This window comes from Cryptococcus neoformans (assembly GCF_000091045.1).
Source record: "Cryptococcus neoformans var. neoformans JEC21 chromosome 10 sequence".
Taxonomy (NCBI): domain Eukaryota; kingdom Fungi; phylum Basidiomycota; class Tremellomycetes; order Tremellales; family Cryptococcaceae; genus Cryptococcus; species Cryptococcus deneoformans.
The window spans coordinates 59,721-81,440 of record NC_006679.1 but is presented as its reverse complement, the minus strand read 5'-3'; the positions used below and the strand labels follow the sequence as shown (position 1 = coordinate 81,440).

The window sequence follows — 21,720 nt, the reverse complement described above, 5'->3', positions numbered from 1 at the left end:
CCGACCTTATGAGTACACCCAGGGATATCACGTTTTGATGGATTATCTCACCAAAAAGTAAGTTGTTTTCGATTAATTTTTTTTTCGTCCCTCAAAACCCGATCTGACAGTCCGTAGCTTTGAGACCAGCGATGTCCTCCGCGTCGTTCGCTCCCTCGCATCCTTCCGTCCCTCGCTTATCGCCCTCCAAATGTCCATGTCAGAAGAAGATGAAGTGTTCCTCGAAAAATCGTTCCAACGTACCATGATCGAACTTGAAAAACTCATTTCATATTGTGCCACACCGACAGCAGTGTGGCGACGGACAGGCGAAGTGTGTTATGCCAATCCAGAGTTTTGTGAGCTAGTGGGTAAGACGGATAATGAGTTGCTTTCGAGGAAGACGTATATCTATCAACTTTTTGCCAAGCCTTCGTGAGTATCAAGTCTATCATCTTTATTTCCCTTCCACTGTCTTCTTGTGTCCATTCCCCTGCCCTTGCATCAAGTGAGGATGCTGAAATTGTACCCTTTTCTCTTTGTTATAGTGTGGTATCATACTGGGAAGGCTTCTCGACGCACGCATTCGAAAATACGACTCAAAACTTTTTCCAGTCTATCTCATTAGCATTAGATGCTGGTGAGGTTAATCCTTGTACTTGCTGTTTCACTATCCGTCGTGATGTAAGTCTTCTTCCCGTCAATCTCAACCCCCTTTCCCACGGGCAGATATTGACGTGATCTCCTTGTTGGTTTAGGTGTTTGATCTCCCGTCTGTGGTGATTGGTCAATTCTTACCGATCCCCTCTGAGACGCAATAAAAATGAACTGTTGAATGGACGTGGACTGTGCAAACTGTGGGAGTATGTTGGATTTTGTATGGTGAAGATGAGGAGAAAGAGGGGCGTTTGGCGAATGGGCCGAGATTTGATGTACAAGTACATTTATGTCTAACCTCTTTTAGTTCTGTTCATTTCCGCTTCATGTCTATACTGCTCTTTCATTTCTTCTTAGATTTTTTGGGGTATTCTGACTTTTACTGTCTCTTTCTACTGACAAATACTGTCCACTTTTCATACATTGAATAAGAAATCTCGTCTTGGAAAAGCTACTGTTTGAAAAAGCATTCAAACAAATTCATGCATTCAAATTGAAACGGCAATATACGGTGGCAATAAGGCTGAAACGAGATAAAACGATCACAAAAATAGATGAAGATTGACAAACCTGTCTCTCTCTATCAAGCGTGTTTTAGACCTACCTCTCGCTGTACTTCAACAGAAACGTTACGGTGAACTAAACAATACAGGCAAATCCTTTTTATAAGTGAAAGGCGAGGCGATAAATACACAAGAACATCAACAATGATCGCTAAAGGTGCAGATGATAGATACAAAGTCATAGGGTCAATTTGACGACCGATAGGGATGAATAACAGGCGTAAGAGAAAGTACACGCCGCAGCTCAAGTGGCGCTGTTACTCCAGTCGCTTTCGCTCACAAATGTGATAGCGCCTAGACGAAAAATCATCAGTTTCCTATTGATACAACAAGTCCTCGACGGGAAAGGACAAAGGGAGGGATACTTACTCTCACTCAGCCCGGCTTGACTAGCCTTCCTCCCCAAACCGCCATGCCCAGCGTGCGCTTGCTGTGCCTGCTTCCACCCTTTCAACTCCTCTTTGATTGGTACAGCGGCACCCCTATTCACCGCACTTGCCTTCCTACCGAGATTCGGCTCCAAGCTCAAGGATGAGAAACTACTCGGGAAAAGGGGTGACCCCGGACCGCGCTCGTACAGAGGTACAGGTGCCGCGCCAGAAGAGATGGAGAGTGGCGAGGTGGCGAGACCTAGCCCGCCCGAAGCCTGGTGGGGAGTTTGACCCTGGCTGAAAGTGAGTGAATTGGAGCGGGAGCGCTCGAAGGGGAGAGTGGGAGTTGTGTTGGCAGGGGATGTACAGATCTGAAGACCGACGAATGATCTGCGAGGACGATCGAGCTGGTTTTTGTTGGTGTTGATAGAGTGAGACTGGGAAGGGCGGTGAGCTTCGGCGGCGAATCGAGCGGTACGAGGAGGCGAGTCTTCTACACTCGAAGAGAGCATAGGGTCAATGTTGGCGCGATTCCCGGCTCGTTGAGCTGGGGTGGGCTTGCTCGCGGTTTCTTGGCGGGATGGCTTGCCAGAGGAAAAGGATGGAGTTTCCTCGCCGATGGTAGCCATCGGCGAACCAAGAAGAGCAGTCATACCAGCTGCAGCTTGCTCATTCTCATCCTCCACGATGTCCCCAAATTCATCCATGAACTGACGCTCGGCGCGGGCCTGTTCCTCTTGGTCGACAGGCTCGATACCGGCAATAAACACATGGTTCATCGCGGGGTCGTAATCGCCCTCATCCCCGAGCCCGAGGCCAGCCCAGGATGAAGGAGAATCGTCCTCACTACCCGCGTTGAGAAGATCCTCGTCACATCCAAGGCAGACTCCCAACTTCTCCCACAACGCCACGCTCCTATTCCTTACTGCCTGTCTATCCTTGTACACCCAGTCATAATCATCCAGTTCATCCCTATCCACTTCTGTCAAGTGCTTGACAAACTCTTCCCAGTTCCATTCTTCAGGGGAGATCTTCTTCCAGGTTTCACGGGCGGGGTCTTTAGGGAATGCCGCGCGGAGAAGGGCGAAGAGTTTGGTATTGGATTGGTGGGACATGAGATCGCGGACTTCAGCACATCGGTCCACGAAAGGAAGAAGAACGTCATCCTCCATCTGGACATACTCGACTGGCTCGAGCTCTGCAGTCACAGGAGGTTCGGGCGAGCGTTCAAATATCGATCCGGCAGATTTTCGCCTCTTCAATGAGCTGGCCTGGGATTGCGAATTGCCAAAGCTACCTTCAGGGGCGAGCATAGGCGACTGGAAACTTCGAGCCATGTCGAGCACCTCGTCGGGGGAGAGCACCTTGCGTTGAATCCCAACGGAACCCGCATCGCCATGAGAGTGCACTCGGTGGAGAGTGTCGTTGGAAGGTTCGATGTTGTTGCTGGGCAAATTGATGGATGGGACGGAGGGGGGCACGGCGCCAAAGGAGGATGCGGCGAAAGAACGACGGGGACCACTGGCAGATGTGGCGGGAGCGTCGAAGGATGAAGAGAACGAGTTGAATGGGGCGAGGGAAGAAGACGACTTGGAACGGCTGTGTCTGTCAATCATATCAGTTGAGCGTTCTGATGAAAAACTGTTGATTTACCTCCTGACATCATCCTTCTTGCGGGGAGCCTTGACCAAAGTCAACCTCGAAAACAAACCCTTTCCATCATCGTCTGCATCTAGGCCACTTCTCCAACGCTGAGCGTTCTCAACCATACTCTCCCTCCTGCTCAAACTTCTGGTCACTGATGAGGATGACCTTGACCTAGTCAAGGAACCTGTACCAGCCGTGTCCGATACATGCATAGGTGTCTTCATCGACTGAAGAGGCGAGAATGCCTGAAGGGGAGAGAGGGCATTCAGCTTGGGAGGGCGGGATGAAGGAGATGTCCCGCTCCTCGACCCGCGAATGCTTAGGGGCGGAGAAGGGGCAGCGAGGTGATCAGTATTTTCCCTGTTACCTGCCATACTCTGAGGTACAGAATGAAATTGAGCTTGTTTGAAATGGTCTTGCGAGCCGCGTCGACTGGGTGGGAGGGACGAGCCAAATTTGGGCAAAACCGGGCTGGAAGTGCGAGAGCGAACTGGGTTGGAGGCGCGGATCTGCGAATGGGTGAGCACGTCGATGAAGCGATAGCGAGTTGGGTGAGAGGTAGTGATAAGACCAGGAAAGAGAGGAAGGGCGGGCAAGAGTTGAAGAAGGACGACATAGAACGAAAGATGGTGTCGATTAGTGGTATGAGCAGCAAGGGCAGAAGTCACGTTAGCACAGTTACAGCACAGTCACGACGCATGAGACGTTGTTGAAAGAAGTGAAAAGAGATGTGAATCCGGGTCAGTTCGAAGCGGTAGACCTTTACCGAGAACCAAACACGTCTTGCTGTGAAAAGGAAGGGCTTGGAAGCGATAGCATATAGAACGGGTGTTGCCTTTGAGTCTGAGGTGCTTCTCAACACAACGTGACATGCTCCAATGTGCCCGTAGGACAAACGGTGGATTGAGTGTAATGAATGGATGAAACCATCTTCAGGAGCGAGAAATCCTTCGTTGATCGTAGAATGAGTTGAGAAAGGGGCGTGTAGGCGGTCCAAGACCACTTGGATGAGCGCAAAGCCAGATTCGGCCAAATGGATAAATGAAAAGACAAATGCCTCGGATAAGGGGAGTCAAGACTGCCCTGCGCTTCCATTGACCCACATGGAGATGGCTTCAGTCAGGGAGGCCAGAAAAAGAATGGCAGGCGCTGCAGAGAGGCGGAAAGAGCCCGAAGCAGAGCCAACCACATTTTACAATGCCAGCAAAAGCGGGTAAGGCAAATTGATAATCAACGCCCCAAGCGCATCGCAAGCGGATCACAAAACCAAAAGAACGTAACAAAGGACAGGACTCACATCGCCCTCGTTTTCCTCGTCTTCCTCTGGAATTTTATCACGCCTACTTGGCCTGGACCAGCTTCTACTAAGACTGAGAGAAGATGGTGAAGAGTGGTGCTCCAAGAACTCGTCGCTGTCGTAAGAGTCGCCAAACTTGGCGGGGCTGTCTATATCAGTGCTGGGGGTCGGCGAGTTGTAATCCGAGTCTGTATGGATACGGGGTTTGGGGACTTCGTCGAGAGGGCGAAAAGAGAACTGTGAGAACATGGACATGGTGAGCACACGGTCGGTTGTCTTTTGGATGTATAAGCTATTTAAAGGGAAGTACGACTTCTTGGTAGAAGAGAACTTCAGAAGATGTAATCGGAGAGGTGGCGCAGATGATTCTGTATATGTAATGTAGGAAAGAGTCGTAGTACTGCCACTGGGCGCAAGGAAGAAGTAGGAGAGGATAGGAACGGAAAGGAACGCACAGATCGACCAAATCGTCACCGGATTACGCCGGGCAGCGGGCAAAGCAGATGGGGGCACCGCGGGGGTTGTGGCAGATACTCGCTGTGTGGGTTGTGTGTGTTGTGTGTGTTGTGTGGGTGTGGTCGTGGGTATGGGTGTGTCTCGAAGGCTCGTGTTCGTCGGGATGAACGGGCAGAAGCAGCAGCGAAGAAGGTTGGTGCCAACAGCGCCCCTATTACCTGTGAAAAGCGCCCAAAACAGGGACAAGGCCAAGAGACGAGACGCACTTGAACGCAGGAAGCGCCAGAAAAATGGGGACGAGAGAAATGACCTCACAGCTCTCGGCATGCAAAATCCACTACTCCGTCCTCCGGCCCTCGCGCCATCCGCCGGGCACCTCCACCACAGAGTGCTGCTTCCAGCATCATCCATCATGTTCTCGCCCACGAGCGACGCACCAACAAGTGCGAGACAACAAGGTTCATGACGTCGGAATGCATAAATCGAAAGTTCAGAGCCCAGCATCGTCGACAGTCGACGACTGACTGCAGCTGATTGACTGCTGGCTATTTTGTCAACTCTGCGTGCCGCATGCTGGGTCAGCTGACATGCATGGTACGTAACATGGTGCGTGGTGCGTCCACCTTCCGATGTAATATGATAAAATCTAGTATACTCTACGAGTACTATTATGTCTTTCCTGATAACTTGCATCATACAGCATGTACTACTAATAAAATCACCGATGAGTAATGGATAGAGTGCTCCCTGCTACTGGTACTGCCAAGAGCTGGGCGCTACTGCCATTTCTACGACTATCATCCCCCTTTGTGCCGTTAGCCTGGTACTATACTTGATATCTCTTGCAGTGCCTCTTGGCTCTTTCCTTTTCCTTATTACGTACCTCCCCTTCGATCCACTGAACATCATCACTCAAGCCTTTCAAATATATATTAGGAAGGCAAAACTTTTTTTATATTGCTGAACCTTCCATCCTTCTTCCCCGTTTGCATCGTTGTATCTGTTTCACTTGTTGATCATTCGTTACAGTTGACAAGCAGAAGGACAGAGATCCTTCCAAGCTCCGTTTCAGCCTCCTCGGAGCCCGTTATCATGCTGGATCCTGCTGGAAAGTCATGGTCCATCAAGTTACGTAACAGATGTAGAAGGTCTGCTCTTTTTTTCGATGCGTCAACAAGTCAGCGAGCATGCATGGGGGGAAAAACAACGTCCGCAGAGCAAAAAGAGAAGAAGGTAGAGCGAGCGTGGAACGAAAAGGATGATAAGAATTGAGAACACCACACACAATCGATAACAAATGGACGTTGGTGACGAAGACTTGGTCTAATGTCCCACATGTACCAGCTTTTCATCATCTATGTGGCTTTGTCAATCCATTCGCCCCACAATGAATCTAGCACGGAGCTGGGGCAAAGTTAGGAAGAAAGAACTGAGGGAGCGTCAAGGTTACGCATCATTGCACATCCGTACCGCTGATTCGATGATTTTGTCCGAGATTCGACCGTTGGACATCTCAATAATATTTATCAAACTTCGTAGTTTGCTTTTGCCGCATTACCATGGTTTCAGGCTGAGCTGAGTTGGAAAGTTTGAGCAATTTGGGATCCGAGGTATGGAGAGTGGATGCTTGGAATAATATAAGATTTTGTCCGAGATTCGACCGTTGGACATCTCAATAATATTTATCAAACTTCGTAGTTTGCTTTTGCCGCATTACCATGGTTTCAGGCTGAGCTGAGTTGGAAAGTTTGAGCAATTTGGGATCCGAGGTATGGAGAGTGGATGCTTGGAATAATATAAAGAAGAATGAAAGATGCAAGGTTAGCTCCTTGTTGTTCCTCGTCCCTTTCCGCTTTGTTGTCGTTCCTCGTCCCTTCCCATATTGTGGCGCCTGATGTTTTGTGAGTTGAGGATCGTAGAATCGTAAGCTGTAAACTGTTCGGCCGTCCTCCTCTAGCCAAAACCATGCCGTAGTCCGTTGCCGTCCCTCCCTCATATGATGAATATTCGGAGATACCGAGGGCGCATTTCTGGGGGAGCGGCGGTCCTCAGCTCATCAGACATAGAGCGGGCCCTTGCGACGTACCCATGGTGGGGGTTGTAATAATAGTTTACAACTCCCTCCTGTTAAGAAAAACCTCCGGAGTTCTAATTGACCATACGATGTGATTACGTGTTTGTATTTACGGGCTTTTACATCATCATGATCTTGCGAAGTTTTCGGCCGCTCAACAGCCGCCGGAAATAATCGGCAGCCCTGAGCGAGTAAAAAGTGGCTGATGGAGAACTGAGATGATAACGAACGTTTCACTGACAGGTAAATAGAAGATCACAAACAAGTAAACACGCGTCTCTTCTTTTTTTGCGTGTGTCCATCTGCGGTGTGCAGTGTGCGTGCGACGATTATTTAAAATCCGGGAAGAACAACATTCGATAAGAATGAAACAAATCAAAAACGAACAAGAAGAGAACAGAAGATATATAGCAAAAGAGGCTGGACGAGGGTGCGCCCACGTGGCTCGATGAAATACATTTTCAAAACCTCACTTTGTTGAGAGATAAATGGCCTAGGTGTTTCGGGTAAACAAAGTTCAGCATTTCTGCCTATTCCCCAAACTCGCTGGGCTTTTCCCTGGGGTGGTTCTGTATGGATCTCCCACGGTTTACCCCCGAACGGCGATGACCGTGGCCATGAAAGACGGTTATGACGGCTAGGGTTAGTGGTACCTGACTCAGTTTGGTTCCGTTTTCCTCATCTTGGTGGTGCGGTTTTGTGCTGGCCCTTGCGCCGCACGCTTGGACCTCGATGGCGGGCTTTCTGCGCCTGCGACTACTGACCGCTGGAGACGCCATTGCGCAATTCTCCTTAAGCAGCTCCTTCCATCACTAGTTGTCACCTTCTCCCGACGATCACATCGACAGCTCTCCATTCCCCAAATCACACTGCGTTTTTCTCGCCCTCTTAGCTCACCCGGCCACCCCCCACCGCGTCCCCCCCTGCTTAACAAGTACCGCCCTTATCTGTATCAAGATCACCGCATATCGGTCCGGCAACTCCTATTGCAGAAAAAGAGACGTCTTCCCCGTTCTCTCCCACCCTTTGTCTCATTTTTGTTTCTCCTACGACTCGTAATAGTTACCGCATCCCGCCTGGGCGATGCGTCACCATTTCATTTAGACATCTACCTGTCGGCACAGACATTGATCATCAACAGCATCGTCTGCGTCTGCATCAATAGCGATAAGTCGCCTCAATCTCGCTCCAATTGCAAGCTATCATCATTATCTTCGTGTCACGCGTGCTTATGTTAGAGGCTTAGTGTCCTTTGGTAATCTCGTCTTGACGCGCCATTCAGTTACCCGTGGTTTGCAGGCGTGTCATAGTATCAAAGCACCCATTCTCGGCCTCGACTCCGACTGCCCTCTCTGAAGAAAGGACTTCAGAGTCAAGATCTCCGGCGCTGCTTCAAATTTGACACGGATCTCCGCTCTCTGATCTTCACAAAAAACGTCGATCTGTCCATCAAAGCATATCAATCAGTTTTGCGCAATTTTTTTCCCTTCTGGATTGTAGGTTTCCATAAATCTTCACTCCAATGTAAATCTCTTGAATGGCGAGCGACGAGCACTGACCACCGAAATTGTTGCAAGTAGAATTCTTGCCTTCAATGTCAGTCCCAGCTCCGCAACAAGGACACCCCAACAGCTTGGATGGTTACCGGGGATATGACCAACAAAGGCAACCTGTTACTGGACCAAGCAACTATGGTCGAGAGACTTATATCCCTGTCAGCAATGGCTATGCGGCTTATCCGCCTAATCAAGCCGGCGACGGCTCGCAGCCTGCTCGCATCCCGATCCAACCACACATTCCTCCCGAACCCCATACCTACCAACGCTCCTACCAGTCCCAACCAGCCGCATACATGCATCCTTATGCTGCCGACATGCATCAGGGGATGCCATCGTATAGCTATGGCGCAGATGTGGCGCCAACTTACCAGTTTGGCTCCTTACCTGCCGCTCCGCAATCGCTTTTGCCGCAACAGTCGACACGACCAATGACGGCTCATGCGGGGGATACAGTGCCGTTTGGGGAGGATGGCCCAAAGGATGGAAATGATACGCTTAACACCCTTGAAGTGAGCGGGGATGAACGTTTTCATATGAGAAATGGCTAACGACGGTCATATTAGGGTTTGCAAGTGAAGCATCGTCGAAGGACTACACCTGAGCAGCTCAAAGTCCTCGAATTTTGGTATGATATCAATCCCAAGCCGGATAATCAGTTGAGAGAACAGTTGGCGGCGCAATTAGGAATGACAAAGAGGAATGTCCAAGTTTGGTTCCAAAATCGGTAAGTTCTCTCTCATTTATCGTAATGGAATGATCACGATGCTAATCCGCCTTTTAGTCGTGCAAAGATGAAAGGTTTAGCCAAGAAGGAAGCTGAGGGACAGGAGAGTAAGAAGTCCCCAGAAAACCAAGAAGGCACATCATCCGCCATTGGCCCATCACCCCCACTAACAGACTCTGCCGTTTCGTCATCGCATTTCAACCTTCTCCCCCCTCCAGCATCTGTCAACATGGGTCGACGTGCATCTCTTGCCAACGGTGAAGCCGCCAAGATTGAAATATTCGTCGCTAAGCGCGCTGCCGCCCAAAAACGAGAGGAAGTGCTTTATAATGTCGGCGACGCCGGGGCAAATTCTCCTGCTCTCGGCCAAGCTCACGCTGCCAGGCGAGGCAGTGTACCTTACCCCACCCCTCTGGCATCCGTCCCGCCAGCTTCGACTTCTCCTTTATCCCCCAAGTTTTCCCCAGCAATCAGGGGTCCGTCGACATTACACATGGCGGCAGTGCGTAACAATACTCGTCGTTCGAGTATACCAGGTGTCTCCCAACTCATCACTAGTGGACCATTCACCCCTCCTCGCGTGGTTTCGAACCAACACCAGACCGCTGCTCAGAGTAAAGGTACACGCGAACTCAGCCCGATTCAGGATCATGAAGTCTACGACACTTATGACGCTGAATTCCAACCGTGGTCGAGCGATTTCCCTCCTAACATGCACCTTCCACCTGCAGAGGGCTTTCATGACGGACGTCCTTTCTCCCACGACTCTCCCTTACCGAATCCTGCATTCTCTTTCGGTTCCGCCCCTCAGGGCCTTGATATGCACGGGATTGCCTCGATGGGTCAATTGGATGAGAGGCAACAGCAGATGTTTATGATGATGCAACAACGAGGTCGACTCGGTTCAATAGCATCAATAGGGACCATGGGGACCGAGACTGGGACGGAAGGAGGGGAATCGTCCAAAGGGGAGTGGTTGGTTGATGGGCCAGAAGGGTTTGATCCTGATACTCGGAGGGCTTCTGCGTAAGTCTCTATCGCTTGTTATATCGTCCTATCCGTCATTTGCTAATGCCATTCAACTTGGTAATTTAGACCCGCAGATCTTTTACATCAGATTGGTCTTATGGGATTTGCGGCACTACCTAATGGCGCGCCCGCGCCCATCCGACCGTCTCCGCTGAATGCCCACTTCGTTCCTGACTCTTTCCAATCTACACCCCCTTACTACCCTCCTTCCACATCATCCTCTTCCACTTACTCTTTCCCCTTGCACCCTTCCTCCGATTCTCTTTCTATTGAGTCTCCTACCACGGCACATTTTGAAGCGCCCAAGCCTGGGTCAAGAGGTGAACAAGCCCACCAACCGCAAACGCAGTCGCAGTTACAACAAAATCACCGTAACCTAGAGCCAGGGAATCGAATGCCAAGCTACACTAGTACAACGGCTTCTCACTGGCCTAATAGCGATGTTTCACCGTATAGCAACCACTCCATATCCTATACAGGGTATCAAGACGGATGGAACCCAAGCCCTCAACAACAAGCATTCCAACAGCAACATTTAACTCCTTCAGGAGAACACACTCCCAACATGGGCGTGGGCGTTGGTGGCGGTGCGGACGCGGGTGCGGATGCGGGTATGAGCATCGGTCTCGGCCACCCCAGCAACCCTCATCTCGGACATCATCGAGATCCCAGTCCTGCTCAACAGCTGCAAGTCGCCGCGTCGGTGGACGAAAAGACTCCTACCGCCGACCCGCCTTTACCCCAACCGCTTGGTCATCCTGGCTCGAACTCAAACAGCCTCGATTCTCGCAATGGCCAAGAAGGAGGAGTTACGGGTGGAAATGAGGAGGGAAAAGACCAATTTTTGTATTTCAGTGAGTCTGGAGGGCATGATGCGGTGAATGTGCTGGTATAAAGGGGTTTTAGATCTTGATTGAAGCCGGCAGGGAAGCGCATATGCGTGGAAAGTCATACATATGGTTGTGCGAAGGAGATATGACTGCTTCCATCTTCATGTGGTCATGTTGTCCCTGCTATTATCTTTGTTTCATTTCTTGATGCTTGGGTTTTTTACAAGTCAGCCGATAGACGTTTGAATAATCATATATAAAGATCTCATATGACACACATTTATATACATGTCCTATACCTGTTCTGAATCTTTTGGGGTTTCATCTAGGACTTGTATCTGTATTATTACTTCTTGTGTTGCATGCATTGCACGGTCTCCGTCTTCGCTTGCCAATCGTCTCTCGCCCCACCTTCACTGCTCTCTGTTTTGTTCCTTTCTGGAGAATTTTTTTTGGTTCAACTTATCATTTTCTCTATTTTTTCGGATCTCGTTCCTTTGTTGTCCGTTTTTGTTAAAGGGTTGCTGTATCTTTATGCAAGTTGGAGGGACAAGTCACAGGGAACCGGAGAATGTAGAGTTTCGGGTTGGAGGGCTGCTCGCTCGGCAATCGGGTTCGGAAGAGACTCCAGTTTGTAACAACTAAACACTGCGGACGACAACATACCTGAGCGCCAATTGCAAACCTTTCGGCTTGTTTTCAATCTTCAGACACCTCTCAGATCTCCTAGATCCCACGTTCCACGTACGCACGCACTCACGCACTTTCCAGTGTTTACTGTCCAAAGTACGCGTGAGGATTTGGAATTCCGGAAAAATATCGTAGAAATGGACAGGGTGCCGGCAGTCACAATAATTGGTGGCAAACGCAGCTGGCCATTATTAGGGTGAAGTGGTGGAGTGACAAAATAAAGTAAGGAAAAATCGGCACGAACTTCCGAATCTTTCGATTCTTCCTTCATGCTTCATCAATTATCCGTCACTCGCCTTCTATGAGCCTTGCGTTTAATCAGCTCTTCGGCGGAGTTGCTCAAACCTCGTACAAATGCCCGACGACCATGAGCTGCCTGATAATGGTTATATAAGAACACAGAAAGCTACAAGCTATGGTGGTGTCGGGCTGAATGGAAAAAAAAATAAAAAAAAAATAAATCAGCCTCCTCTGACAATGTTTCTTCAAAAAACGTAGCCGTGCATTCTTCTTGCTATTCGTTGTTTTTTTCTTCCCTTTGCCTTGTAAGCTCACTTTGGCGATTATATATCGAATACATCACAACTTAGGGAAACCCATCGAGAGGTAATAGCAGGCCGTGGTTCATCGTTATTTGTTATCTTGGCGCCGGCCCCGCAGCTCTTTCAGCTGATGACGAGTAATAATGACAGATGATGATAGAAGGAGACTGATCAACCAACAAAGGCCAACGGCGGAAGATGATGCAAAGAGTGAGAACATCATTCAGCACACTGATGTCGTTCTTGTCAACACTGGGTATAATGACCTATTTTGCCTTTTCCAGGACGTATAAATCCAATAATCGCTTGCAAGACCAAGATGATCTTTACTCTTTCAACTACACCTATGAACACGCCTTTCCAATTTGACCTATATTTTAATCGATCACGTAACGTGAATTCCCTTGATATCCTACAATAGGCTTAGCTCGAATTCACCACCTTGTCTGCCATGGTTTTCCTAACAAAACATTCATTCCAATTATCTCCAATTATCCAATCCTGTTACAGGAATGGAACCCCTATACGGCGACAGTACTGCGAAAGGCAAAGCACTCGGAACTTCTTGACTCCATTCATATTTCAACATCTAAAACTATTCCCCCTTCACTTTACCTAAATATTCCTCCTGACCATCGTCCGGCATTTCTGAAGGCCCCATAACTGTTAATCATCTGTACTGCAACATGATATAAAAGTTGACTCACAATTGGTGGGATGGATAGACTCGGGAAGAGCCTTCTCCAAACCCTCAGGGGCAGCCTTCTGAATCGCCTCGGGGACCATAGAAGGCCCAGTAGCGTGAGAGACATATCGCTCGTCCTTGCTAGGGTCTGTGTTGTGTACCTAGGGTCAAAAACGCAAAATATCAGTAAAGTAACGGCTCTAGAGAACGTCATATGGGATTGAAGAGGTGAAGGGGAGGATAATAACGTACCGAGTCAGGAAGGGTCTTCTCCAAACCCTCAGGGGCCTTTTTCTGGATGCTGCTGGGGACAGCAGACTGGTTCACGGGGTCAACAGCGTGGGAGGTAGAAGTAGACATTGTTAGTGAATTGAAATGGGTGTTGTGAACTAGTAAGTTGTTGACTTGAGGCGTAGATGAAATTCGCTTGGGGATGGAAGGCTTGAAGGGAGTCATTTATATACTTTCCCGCACATGACAGGCACAGGGATGGTGAGCAAACTCGGGCATCTATTCCCTCGGTGAAGATAGTGGCGATGGTACGATCATTGCAAGAGATATGTCATCTGCGTACTTGAGATGCGATATCGCCATGTGCTCATGATAGTGGGATACGTATGACGATAAGGTTCAACGACTTGTAATCGGCTCGGCAGGTAGCAAATGGGTGATCAGGCAATGATGGTTGACGGGTGGTAATCTCTGGGTGGTAGCGGGAGCGGAAACGGGGAGAAGGAGTCTAGTGTGGTTGGTGCTTGGTTGACAAGATGGCTTCATTGTTTTAATCTCCGTTTGTGGTTCCCGATTAAGCTGAGATCGATCGAGTGGAAAGGATTAACAACTGGTGGATTGTAAGCAAGCAAATGCATTATTATGCGCACTATGAAGGCAAATGGCCAATACAGATTACTACCGCCTACCCAGTAGTACCGGTACTGCATAATGTGTAATTATTAATAAGGCAACACGAACGACGAATTGAGCGATGGTCATTCGCGGTGGAACCTACCGAAACCAACCATCGTCCATCGTCGTACTATCTTACGGGCTGTACTGGTACAGTATGAGTAGGCTGGGCAGGATGACGGCCCAGGAGGCCTCATCACCGCCAGTCGAATGTCGTAATTCTAACCAAAGTAATGGCAAGCTGGACGGACAAAGCTCAAAAGTCCAAAGTCCAACGAAAAGTTGGAAGTTGAAATGAAAGACGTCATTTCGTGAGCGTACCCATCGCAATCGCCAGCAGAGATCATAATCCCAAAATCGTTTTACCCTTCTCCCATCTCCCCACCTAGACCTTCTGGTTTCTTGATATGCGAGCGTCATCAACTATTCATATTTATCTCCCCGAACCTCCAATTTAAAAGCAACGAACAAACCATAGCGCCTCTAAATCCTTGGGAACACGCAACATATAATCGATGCCTCGCATCGTCAGAAAGAAAAAACTCAGCCGCCCGAGATACTTAAATCTTCCACGTCATACGTCAAACTGTTGATGCTCAAGAAAATCCTTTATCGGGGCCTTCCATGTTCACCGAGATCCCCTGGCACCAAGATTGTTGATATCATCTTGAGCCTCATGTGCCCTTCCAGAAAAGAAAAATATATATATACATGATTAATCCCTCTTAGAAATTCCCACTCATACGTAAGAATAAAGACCTCATTATGGTCCTTTTACATTCTTCCTTCCCTACCCGCTTGTTCTCGATCACAATTTCGACTCTCCCTTGTCATTCTCACATTCATACTCATCGCAACAGGCCGGAAGGAGGGAGACTCAACACCGCCCAACGCCCAATACCTAACAGTTGTCCGCCTCGCTTTCCACTTCATCCGACAGCCAACGGCATCGTTCCATATCACAAATATCCCCAATTGTGCAACAGTTTAGACTCAGCAGCTCAGGGAAGCAGCACGCAATGTATAGTTGTTCATGTCATGCTTACATACCCCCGGCATTCTGTTCCACCAACTTTGCCCGTTCAGCTTCCACTCGCTAACACCATCGATCAGCAAAACATCCCAAAAACCATACGAGACAACATACAGAATACAACAACGCAACAGCAGCGTTGATGTTATCGGGGTAACCGGTGATGGTAACCAATCTCTCCTCGGGATTTGCGGCAGCACCGCCAGGGACGGTTGTACCAGGGTCGGTCACACGGATTTGGCAGGATGATTGGGAACGGATTTCGTTGATCTTAGAACCACCTCGGCCGATGACTAGAAATTCAAAATTGGCAAATTGCAAAGTGAATGGAAGCAGTCAACTTACTAGCGCCAACGAGAGCATTGGGAATAAAGATTTGTTGAGTCTGCATGCCGGGTGGGGGAGGGGCATTGGAGTTGGGTGGAGGACCGCGGGACTGAGACTGTTTGTAGGATCCAGTGGCATTGGACGGATATCTATCTTGGTACTCAAGTAAAATTGTACCAATGTAGTACACAGCAATGTGGACAGCATCGGCTACACCAGAAACTGACAAAACCCTCTCTGTCGATCCTGGGAGCATAGCCTCGGAAGCGTTTAAGCGCGCACCGGAAGCTTCTTGGATTTCCTTGATTTTGGAACCGCCTTTACCGATGACTGAGCCCATGCGGGAGTTGGGAATGATGAATTTGATGGTGACGGCACGAGAGCCAGGGACAGAGGGAACATCAAAAGGTTCGTCGTTGATTCGGCGGACAATGAGACCAAATGCTTTGGCGACAGCGTCGAGAGGGCCAGAGACGTTGAGGATTCGTTCGGGGTTGCCGGGGATGGATTCAGAAACGGTTACTCGGGCGCTTGATTTTTCCTGCGAAGTGTCAGTGCTGGTCAGATATAGTTTGGCGTCGGCGACCCACCCTAATTTCATTGACATGAGCACCACCACGGCCGATGATGATACTGGCGTCCTGAGTAACAATAAGAGACCGCATCGAGATCTGTTGAGGTCCGGGGTCGGGTTTAGCAGGAGCTGTGGGCTCGGAAGAAGGCGCGGTCTTTGGTGAGCCCTCGTTTCTGTTTCTGTTAGTGATGGATGACTCTCTCTCCCTAAACAACCAACGCACTGCATCTCTACATCAGCCATCTTGTTTTGGTCCTGCTTTGGTCGTTTGGCGCTATCTTCTGCGTTGTCTGGAGAGGCTGGTCGCTTTGAGGTAGTGGCAGTCGTGGGTGTAGCGGTGGGTGAGGCTTCAGGGGGTGCGGTGGCAGAAGGGGAAGCGGACATGGGTGTTTTATTTAGTGATGTGCTTTACGTCTTTGTTTGGTGTAACTACAGCGTGAACCTTGAACGCGCGTAAGTGAAAGGACGGCGTTTCGGCATTTCCCTGCCAGTGGCGAAGTACCTAATGTTCGACGCGTAAAGACGCGCGTACTGTTTTCGGGAGGGTGCGTAGTAACAATATAATAGCATCGTGTGTCGAGAAATGAGGAACAGATGTACGCAACGCCATATGATGAGCAAGGGTGAAAAAAACCATGAATGTTTACCTCTGCGGTCGCCCGTTACACCATGGAAATGGATCATTATTTGAGACGCTCTTCTGTGCGATCGTTACAGTCGTCAAGATGGCACAGTACTACTACTACGTAACGTAGTCTTGTTTCGAATCCATTCCAAATGTGTATTCTCTGCCTCTTCACCTTATATTGCTGTACCATTTATTCTATCTCTACTATCTGTCTCTGTCTGTTACGTGCTTGGGTGTGTAATTCTAATTTCTCTGCCATTTTGCTTCATGAATGCTACGTACTACTGCTACGCTCTTCAAATTGTTCACAAATCTTCTTTCATCATCATTCTTCTTCTTCTTAATCGGCGCGCGCTTTCCAACCTGACGTGGCATTCTCCTATGATGCCGAAGAAGGCACCATTGCACTACAACTATGGCCATGCTCGCTACATTTTCAGGTATCCCCATGCGAGCCATATATCTTCCACCCTGCTCCTTGCTTGCCACCCGCCACCTGTTCTTCTTCCTTCCTTGTTATTCCGTCTTCTCTCACCACCGCTTTCCTTCTTTCTTCCTACCACATATCCCACCCATCGTCCACCTATACCCGCCCATCCTCTCGGACTGCATAACAACCGCTCCGCATCAACATCCAAGGCGCCCAGACACGTCCGCACGCTTTTCTTCCCCCCATCCATTTACCTGCCACGAAAAAGACGCGTCATTTGTCTATCTTGTCTCGTTTAACCTTTTCCTCTATCCTACAAGACCAATCAAGACTTCCCTCTACCACTTTCCTTCTTCCGCCGACTTTCTAGCTTAAACGCCTGAGCTTGACCATTCGACAATACCAACCTCTTCTCCCTTTCATTTAGGTTGATTACCACGAAAAAGACAAGTCATCTCATCAGCACTGTCTCATTCAACCGTCCTCGAGGAACTCAAAAGTTTATCTTCAACGCTTCCAGCAGTACTGGAAACGAAAGGACACGCCATTGCACGTATTGTTTTGATCAACTATACTTCCTGATCCACCGAGACCAGTGAAGGCGAAGGCTTACTTACTCTACGCCAATCTTCCCCATTGCTCACGCTACACCCGCCTTTCTCTGCATAACTGTTCCGCAATCCCGGAGCTACTTCTCTTCAGCTTCGTTCATACAAAAAAGGAGGGATCTTCTCTTCGATACCCTCTGGTTCATTCAACCATCAATTGGATCAACATCTCTTTGCCCTACCAAAAAAAGAAGTTAAGGCTCCTATTGACTGATAGACGTCGAGATTTCTCTCCGGGCTCTCTAACTTGGCCCACGACAGCATTGAAGCCACCCCGGTCTCGCTTCCGAATAAACTTCTTCTCTTGCTTCAGCTGCGCGCTGTCGCCACGGATAAGGTGCGTACCAGTTTTTTTCTGTTCATCTAGCTTTCAACCATAACATTCAAACCTCCTAGTGAACCACGATGCCGCTCCTCAAACGCAAGCCAGTTCACCTCACGCCCCTTCCATCCCTCTCCGCGGTCCTCCAACCAATACCCGCCTCATCTTCTACTTCCGACCCTCTCCAAACCCAAGCGCCAACTCCGCTCACGCATGAACAGCTTCAGCAATTCATCCCGCCAGATGGAAAAGACGATGCAGAGCAGCTGGAAAAGCTGTTGGCTGTCTTCAGAGGCGAGTTTACCAATGGCCACACGACGGTGGTAGGGAAAAAATCAAAGGGAAAGGCTGTCGCTCCGAGTTCGACTATGGTGAATGGGGAGAGTCCACAAGATGGTGAACCTTCGGCGACTGTGCAGGAAGAGCCTGCTGTTGCCTGGCGGATCCATGATCGTGATTGTTGGTACATCCCAGAGACTGGCGAAATCTTTACAGATTACGAATCGTACTCTGCAAGAAAGGCGTTTTACGATCAACAGATCTTCCAATGTGAAGGTAAGTTTTGTCTGTTTAGTGCATGGCTGACGTATCAAGTATCCGGCAAATCGTCAATGCCATACTTGGACGCTTTACGATCAGAACAGAAAGAAATTCGACAGCTGCATACCCGATTCCCTAAGCAGTTGAAAAAGGCCGTTTTGAGTGCCGTCCAATTCCGTAAGTCACCCCTAACCAGACCAAGCTGACAAATAGAAATCGAAGGGAAGCTGGAGAACCTCGCGGATAAGATCTTTGAAAGATTCCATAATCGATTCTTCGACGATGAGAGTGCGTAACTTTTCCTACACGTGATTGACGCTGACACATCGCAGAGGTATTCGTCGACGTCCAAGGCGACAAATACCTCGCTAGGATAATCAAAACAGTCCCCCCCTCCCCTTCTCTGACTTTGATCCCATCCACTTCCAATGGCCTCACCCTCGAAACCCACCCCCTCGCGATCGATCTCAACCTCGCTTCGGAAGATGTACTCGAGAAAGACGACCCGGGACAGTACATCTACGTCGTAAAACTAGTCGAGGACGGTGTAGAAGACGATGACCAAGAGAATGCGCTGCAAGTCACCGCCGACAAGATATCCCGGGACCGTATCAACTTTTCCCGCGCGATGCTCAAACGATTCATCCGGGATTGCGTCGAACGTGATGCGGCAGTATACTCGCCGTGGATCGTGAAACCGGCCGTGGCGCGTCGATGGGGTATCCCCATGGAAATGTCAGAGTCGACAAGGTTATTCATCTCATCTTACAGAGAACGCCAGATGGGGAAGCGGAAGCGTGAGAGGGAGGAAAGGTTGGGCTTGAACGTCGAAGATGAGGAGGTGGAGGAGAAACCAAAGACGAAGAAGCAAATGAAAGAGGAGGAAAAGAGAATGAAGGAAGAGGAGAAGGCGAAGAAGAAGGACGAGGAGAGAAGAATGAAGGAAGAGGAAGAGGAGAGGAAGAAGAAAAAGCAGATGAAGTGGCCTAACGAAGGTGAGTTGTAAGAATTAGAGATGGAAGCTAACGAGAATAGACTTGCTTGTGGAATGGTCAGAAGAAGATGTAAGAGTGAGACCACAGCTCGTCAGGACGTTACCCTTTGGAGATCAATTTGAAAAGCTTTTGAATTCTTGGAGTTTTTTGAACGTCATGGGCACACCGCTCAACCTCTCCCCGTTCACGATCGACGAGTTTGAACAGTCCCTTTATCATACTACGTCCCCCTCGCCACCACTTATCGCCGAGATCCACGCGTGCCTTCTCTCTGTTCTCATCGCCGATGCTGCGTCTGGCCACTCTCCTGTCCGACCCATATCTGCCACCGGCCGGCAGCCAGAAGACGACAGAGATTACTGGGAAGGCGAAAAGGGTGCTACGACCGAAACGCTCAGTCCGGTGGCTGAGAAGCTCGCCCAGTCGTGGAAAGATACCGAGATCCCACTGAGGGATAATCGGAGAGGATGGGAAGCTGCGTTGATAGGGTGTTTATGGGAACGAGCGAGTTTGGAGAGCCTGCCAAATTTCTTGGATAATATCCTTCACCTCACATTTGAACCGAAACCGGCGCCTACCCGCCCGACATGGTCCACCGGTCCTTCATCATCTACTTCTTCTTCCGGCCTCGGTCTTGTACCTGCAAAGATCCCGACGAGGTACCCGACATTGCACCATTTACACAAACTGGACATCATCGTGTTTCTCATTGAGCTCGTGGGTCAGACGGAGAAAGTGAGAGGGTTCATGGAGGAGAGTATCGCAGCGTTGACAGAGGTGAGGAAGGAGCAAGTCGACGTGAAGAGGGAAGTAAGGAGAGTGCAGGCTGAGAGGGAAGGGCTGGAGCCAAAGACTGAAGACGTAGAAGCCGTAGAAGGAGAAGCGGGGATGGATGTGGACGTGGATGTCAAGGTTAACGGCCATGTCAATGGAGGAGGAGAAGGGGAAGATGAACTGGAAGATGACCTTGACAGCGAGATGCGCCCGCCCGAAGATGACTCTTATTCTGCCCTCTCGTCACCTCCATCCGCTGACCAAGGGCATCACGCCCAAACCGCCGCTTCCCGCCGTCGCGCCATGGCTGAAAAGGCTCGTGAACGTGCTGCCGAAGAAGCGATGCATCGCGAGCGTGCAATCAAGGAACGCGAAGAAGCTCGTCTGTCAAAATACAATGCTAGCGAAAAGAAACGTCTTCTTGAAGAAGAGGAAGTGCTGGCCGCGAAGCTCAAAAAACTTGATTATGAGTTCCGGTCGCATATATGGACATTACGTTCCAAGCCCCTGGGATTGGACAGGTTTGGGAACAGGATCTGGTGGCTTGACGCGCAGGGTTCCGCGCCGATGCTTGCGCCCGACGGTAAACTGACGTATGGAACGGGACGGCTGTATATTCAAGGGGTAGATGAACCAGAGGAGACGTATTACCTCAATGCTGCAAATGCGGTATTGGAAGGAATGGGCGTGAAGGAAGAGGTGAAGAAGGAGGATGTTGAGAGGAGGAGGAAAATGGAAGAGGGGGGCAAGTTAGGCAGGGGTGAGTGGGGGTGTTATGACGATGTTGAGCAGGTGAGTTTGGATTTTCTTACTACCGATAGTTGTGCAGAAGCTTATTCACCGTCTATTCTCAGGTGCGCGAATTTATGCGATGGCTTAACCCAAAGGGTATCCGCGAAAAAGATCTCCTCAAAGCGCTTACGTTCTGGCAACCAGAGTTGTTGGGCGGTATTACCAAGCGAAGGCAGGTCATGGGTCTTGTGAGTCCCACCTTTGTCTAATCTATCTTCCAATCCAGAGGCTAGACCACTGACATGTGGCTATCTAGGATGGACAATCGGAGAATGAAGAACCTGCCAGACGGACGAGGCCAACAAGGAGAGCGGCTGGGGATGATGAGGAGAAGGGGTATATGGGATGGAGGAATCGCCGTGCGGGTGGGAAGGAGTAGGCCTGACCCAAATTTACTTTTTCTGTACTTTCTTGGCATGTCATTTCTTTCTTTCTCATCTACGACATCTCATGGCTAGAATTCTTTGCATGAAGACCATGAACGCTAGGGTGTCTTGGGGAGATGGTCTTCCATAACGAAAAGAGTGGGTTGGTAAAGGCAGAAAATTATGACGTAATCACCAACGTCCCAACAACAACATTGTCAGTACAGATTGACAGACCGACTCAACCAACGAACCCTCTAAGCCCAATAGTGGAATTTGATGTTAGTTTTCCGGACAGCGATGTAAGTGATGAGATATTTCTT

At 49.3% G+C, this 21,720-nt stretch overlaps 6 protein-coding genes across 7 annotated transcripts in view; 3 read left to right on the top strand and 3 right to left on the bottom strand.

The window, feature by feature from the left end:
• Positions 1 to 1,139, top strand: part of CNJ00300 (conserved hypothetical protein) — a 2,756-nt gene extending 1,617 nt beyond the window's left edge. Inside the window, exons 2-5 of the mRNA XM_567287.2 lie at positions 1 to 57; positions 118 to 414; positions 528 to 663; positions 738 to 1,139. The exon at positions 1 to 57 is cut by the window's left edge and continues 859 nt beyond it. Coding sequence (XP_567287.1) covers positions 1 to 57; positions 118 to 414; positions 528 to 663; positions 738 to 800 — 553 coding nt within the window. The 3' untranslated portion in view covers positions 801 to 1,139. The remainder of the gene's footprint in view (positions 58 to 117; positions 415 to 527; positions 664 to 737) is intronic.
• CNJ00290 (hypothetical protein) lies at positions 1,077 to 5,254 on the bottom strand. 2 transcript variants are annotated; one of them, XM_024658746.1, is made up of 5 exons: positions 4,970 to 5,254; positions 4,515 to 4,751; positions 3,224 to 3,726; positions 1,569 to 3,175; positions 1,077 to 1,493 (listed from the first exon to the last, which is right to left on the bottom strand). In XM_024658746.1, the coding sequence occupies exons 3-5, from the start codon at positions 3,589 to 3,591 to the stop codon at positions 1,444 to 1,446; spliced, it is 2,025 nt and encodes a 674-aa protein (XP_024514428.1). In that variant the 5' UTR covers positions 3,592 to 3,726; positions 4,515 to 4,751; positions 4,970 to 5,254; the 3' UTR covers positions 1,077 to 1,443. The 2 variants fall into 2 exon arrangements, with proteins under 2 accessions (XP_024514428.1, XP_567424.1); XM_567424.2 differs by lacking the exon at positions 4,970 to 5,254 and having other exon boundaries at positions 1,078 to 1,493; positions 4,515 to 4,848.
• A 2,552-nt stretch (positions 5,255 to 7,806) lies between these two features.
• On the top strand, positions 7,807 to 11,602 carry CNJ00280 (LIM-homeobox protein, putative). The gene is made up of 6 exons (XM_567285.2): positions 7,807 to 8,238; positions 8,291 to 8,540; positions 8,625 to 9,112; positions 9,167 to 9,327; positions 9,385 to 10,353; positions 10,423 to 11,602. Exons 3-6 carry the CDS (start codon positions 8,639 to 8,641, stop codon positions 11,249 to 11,251), a joined length of 2,433 nt encoding a protein of 810 aa, XP_567285.1. The 5' UTR covers positions 7,807 to 8,238; positions 8,291 to 8,540; positions 8,625 to 8,638; the 3' UTR covers positions 11,252 to 11,602.
• Positions 11,603 to 12,879: 1,277 nt separating this feature from the next.
• Positions 12,880 to 13,971, bottom strand: CNJ00270 (expressed protein). The gene is made up of 3 exons (XM_567284.2): positions 13,356 to 13,971; positions 13,126 to 13,264; positions 12,880 to 13,066 (listed from the first exon to the last, which is right to left on the bottom strand). Coding segments are annotated over exons 1-3 (345 nt in total). The 5' UTR covers positions 13,560 to 13,971; the 3' UTR covers positions 12,880 to 13,064.
• Positions 13,972 to 14,689: 718 nt separating this feature from the next.
• On the bottom strand, positions 14,690 to 16,360 carry CNJ00260 (cytoplasm protein, putative). The gene is made up of 5 exons (XM_567283.2): positions 16,167 to 16,360; positions 15,960 to 16,116; positions 15,388 to 15,910; positions 15,157 to 15,335; positions 14,690 to 15,105 (listed from the first exon to the last, which is right to left on the bottom strand). The coding sequence occupies exons 1-5, from the start codon at positions 16,325 to 16,327 to the stop codon at positions 15,052 to 15,054; spliced, it is 1,074 nt and encodes a 357-aa protein (XP_567283.1). The 5' UTR covers positions 16,328 to 16,360; the 3' UTR covers positions 14,690 to 15,051.
• A 604-nt stretch (positions 16,361 to 16,964) lies between these two features.
• On the top strand, positions 16,965 to 21,504 carry CNJ00250 (conserved hypothetical protein). Its single transcript, XM_024657913.1, has 8 exons — positions 16,965 to 17,946; positions 18,006 to 18,486; positions 18,526 to 18,648; positions 18,685 to 18,759; positions 18,804 to 19,466; positions 19,507 to 21,032; positions 21,095 to 21,220; positions 21,289 to 21,504. Exons 2-8 carry the CDS (start codon positions 18,015 to 18,017, stop codon positions 21,409 to 21,411), a joined length of 3,108 nt encoding a protein of 1,035 aa, XP_024513595.1. The 5' UTR covers positions 16,965 to 17,946; positions 18,006 to 18,014; the 3' UTR covers positions 21,412 to 21,504.
• The last annotated feature ends 216 nt before the right edge of the window (positions 21,505 to 21,720 follow it).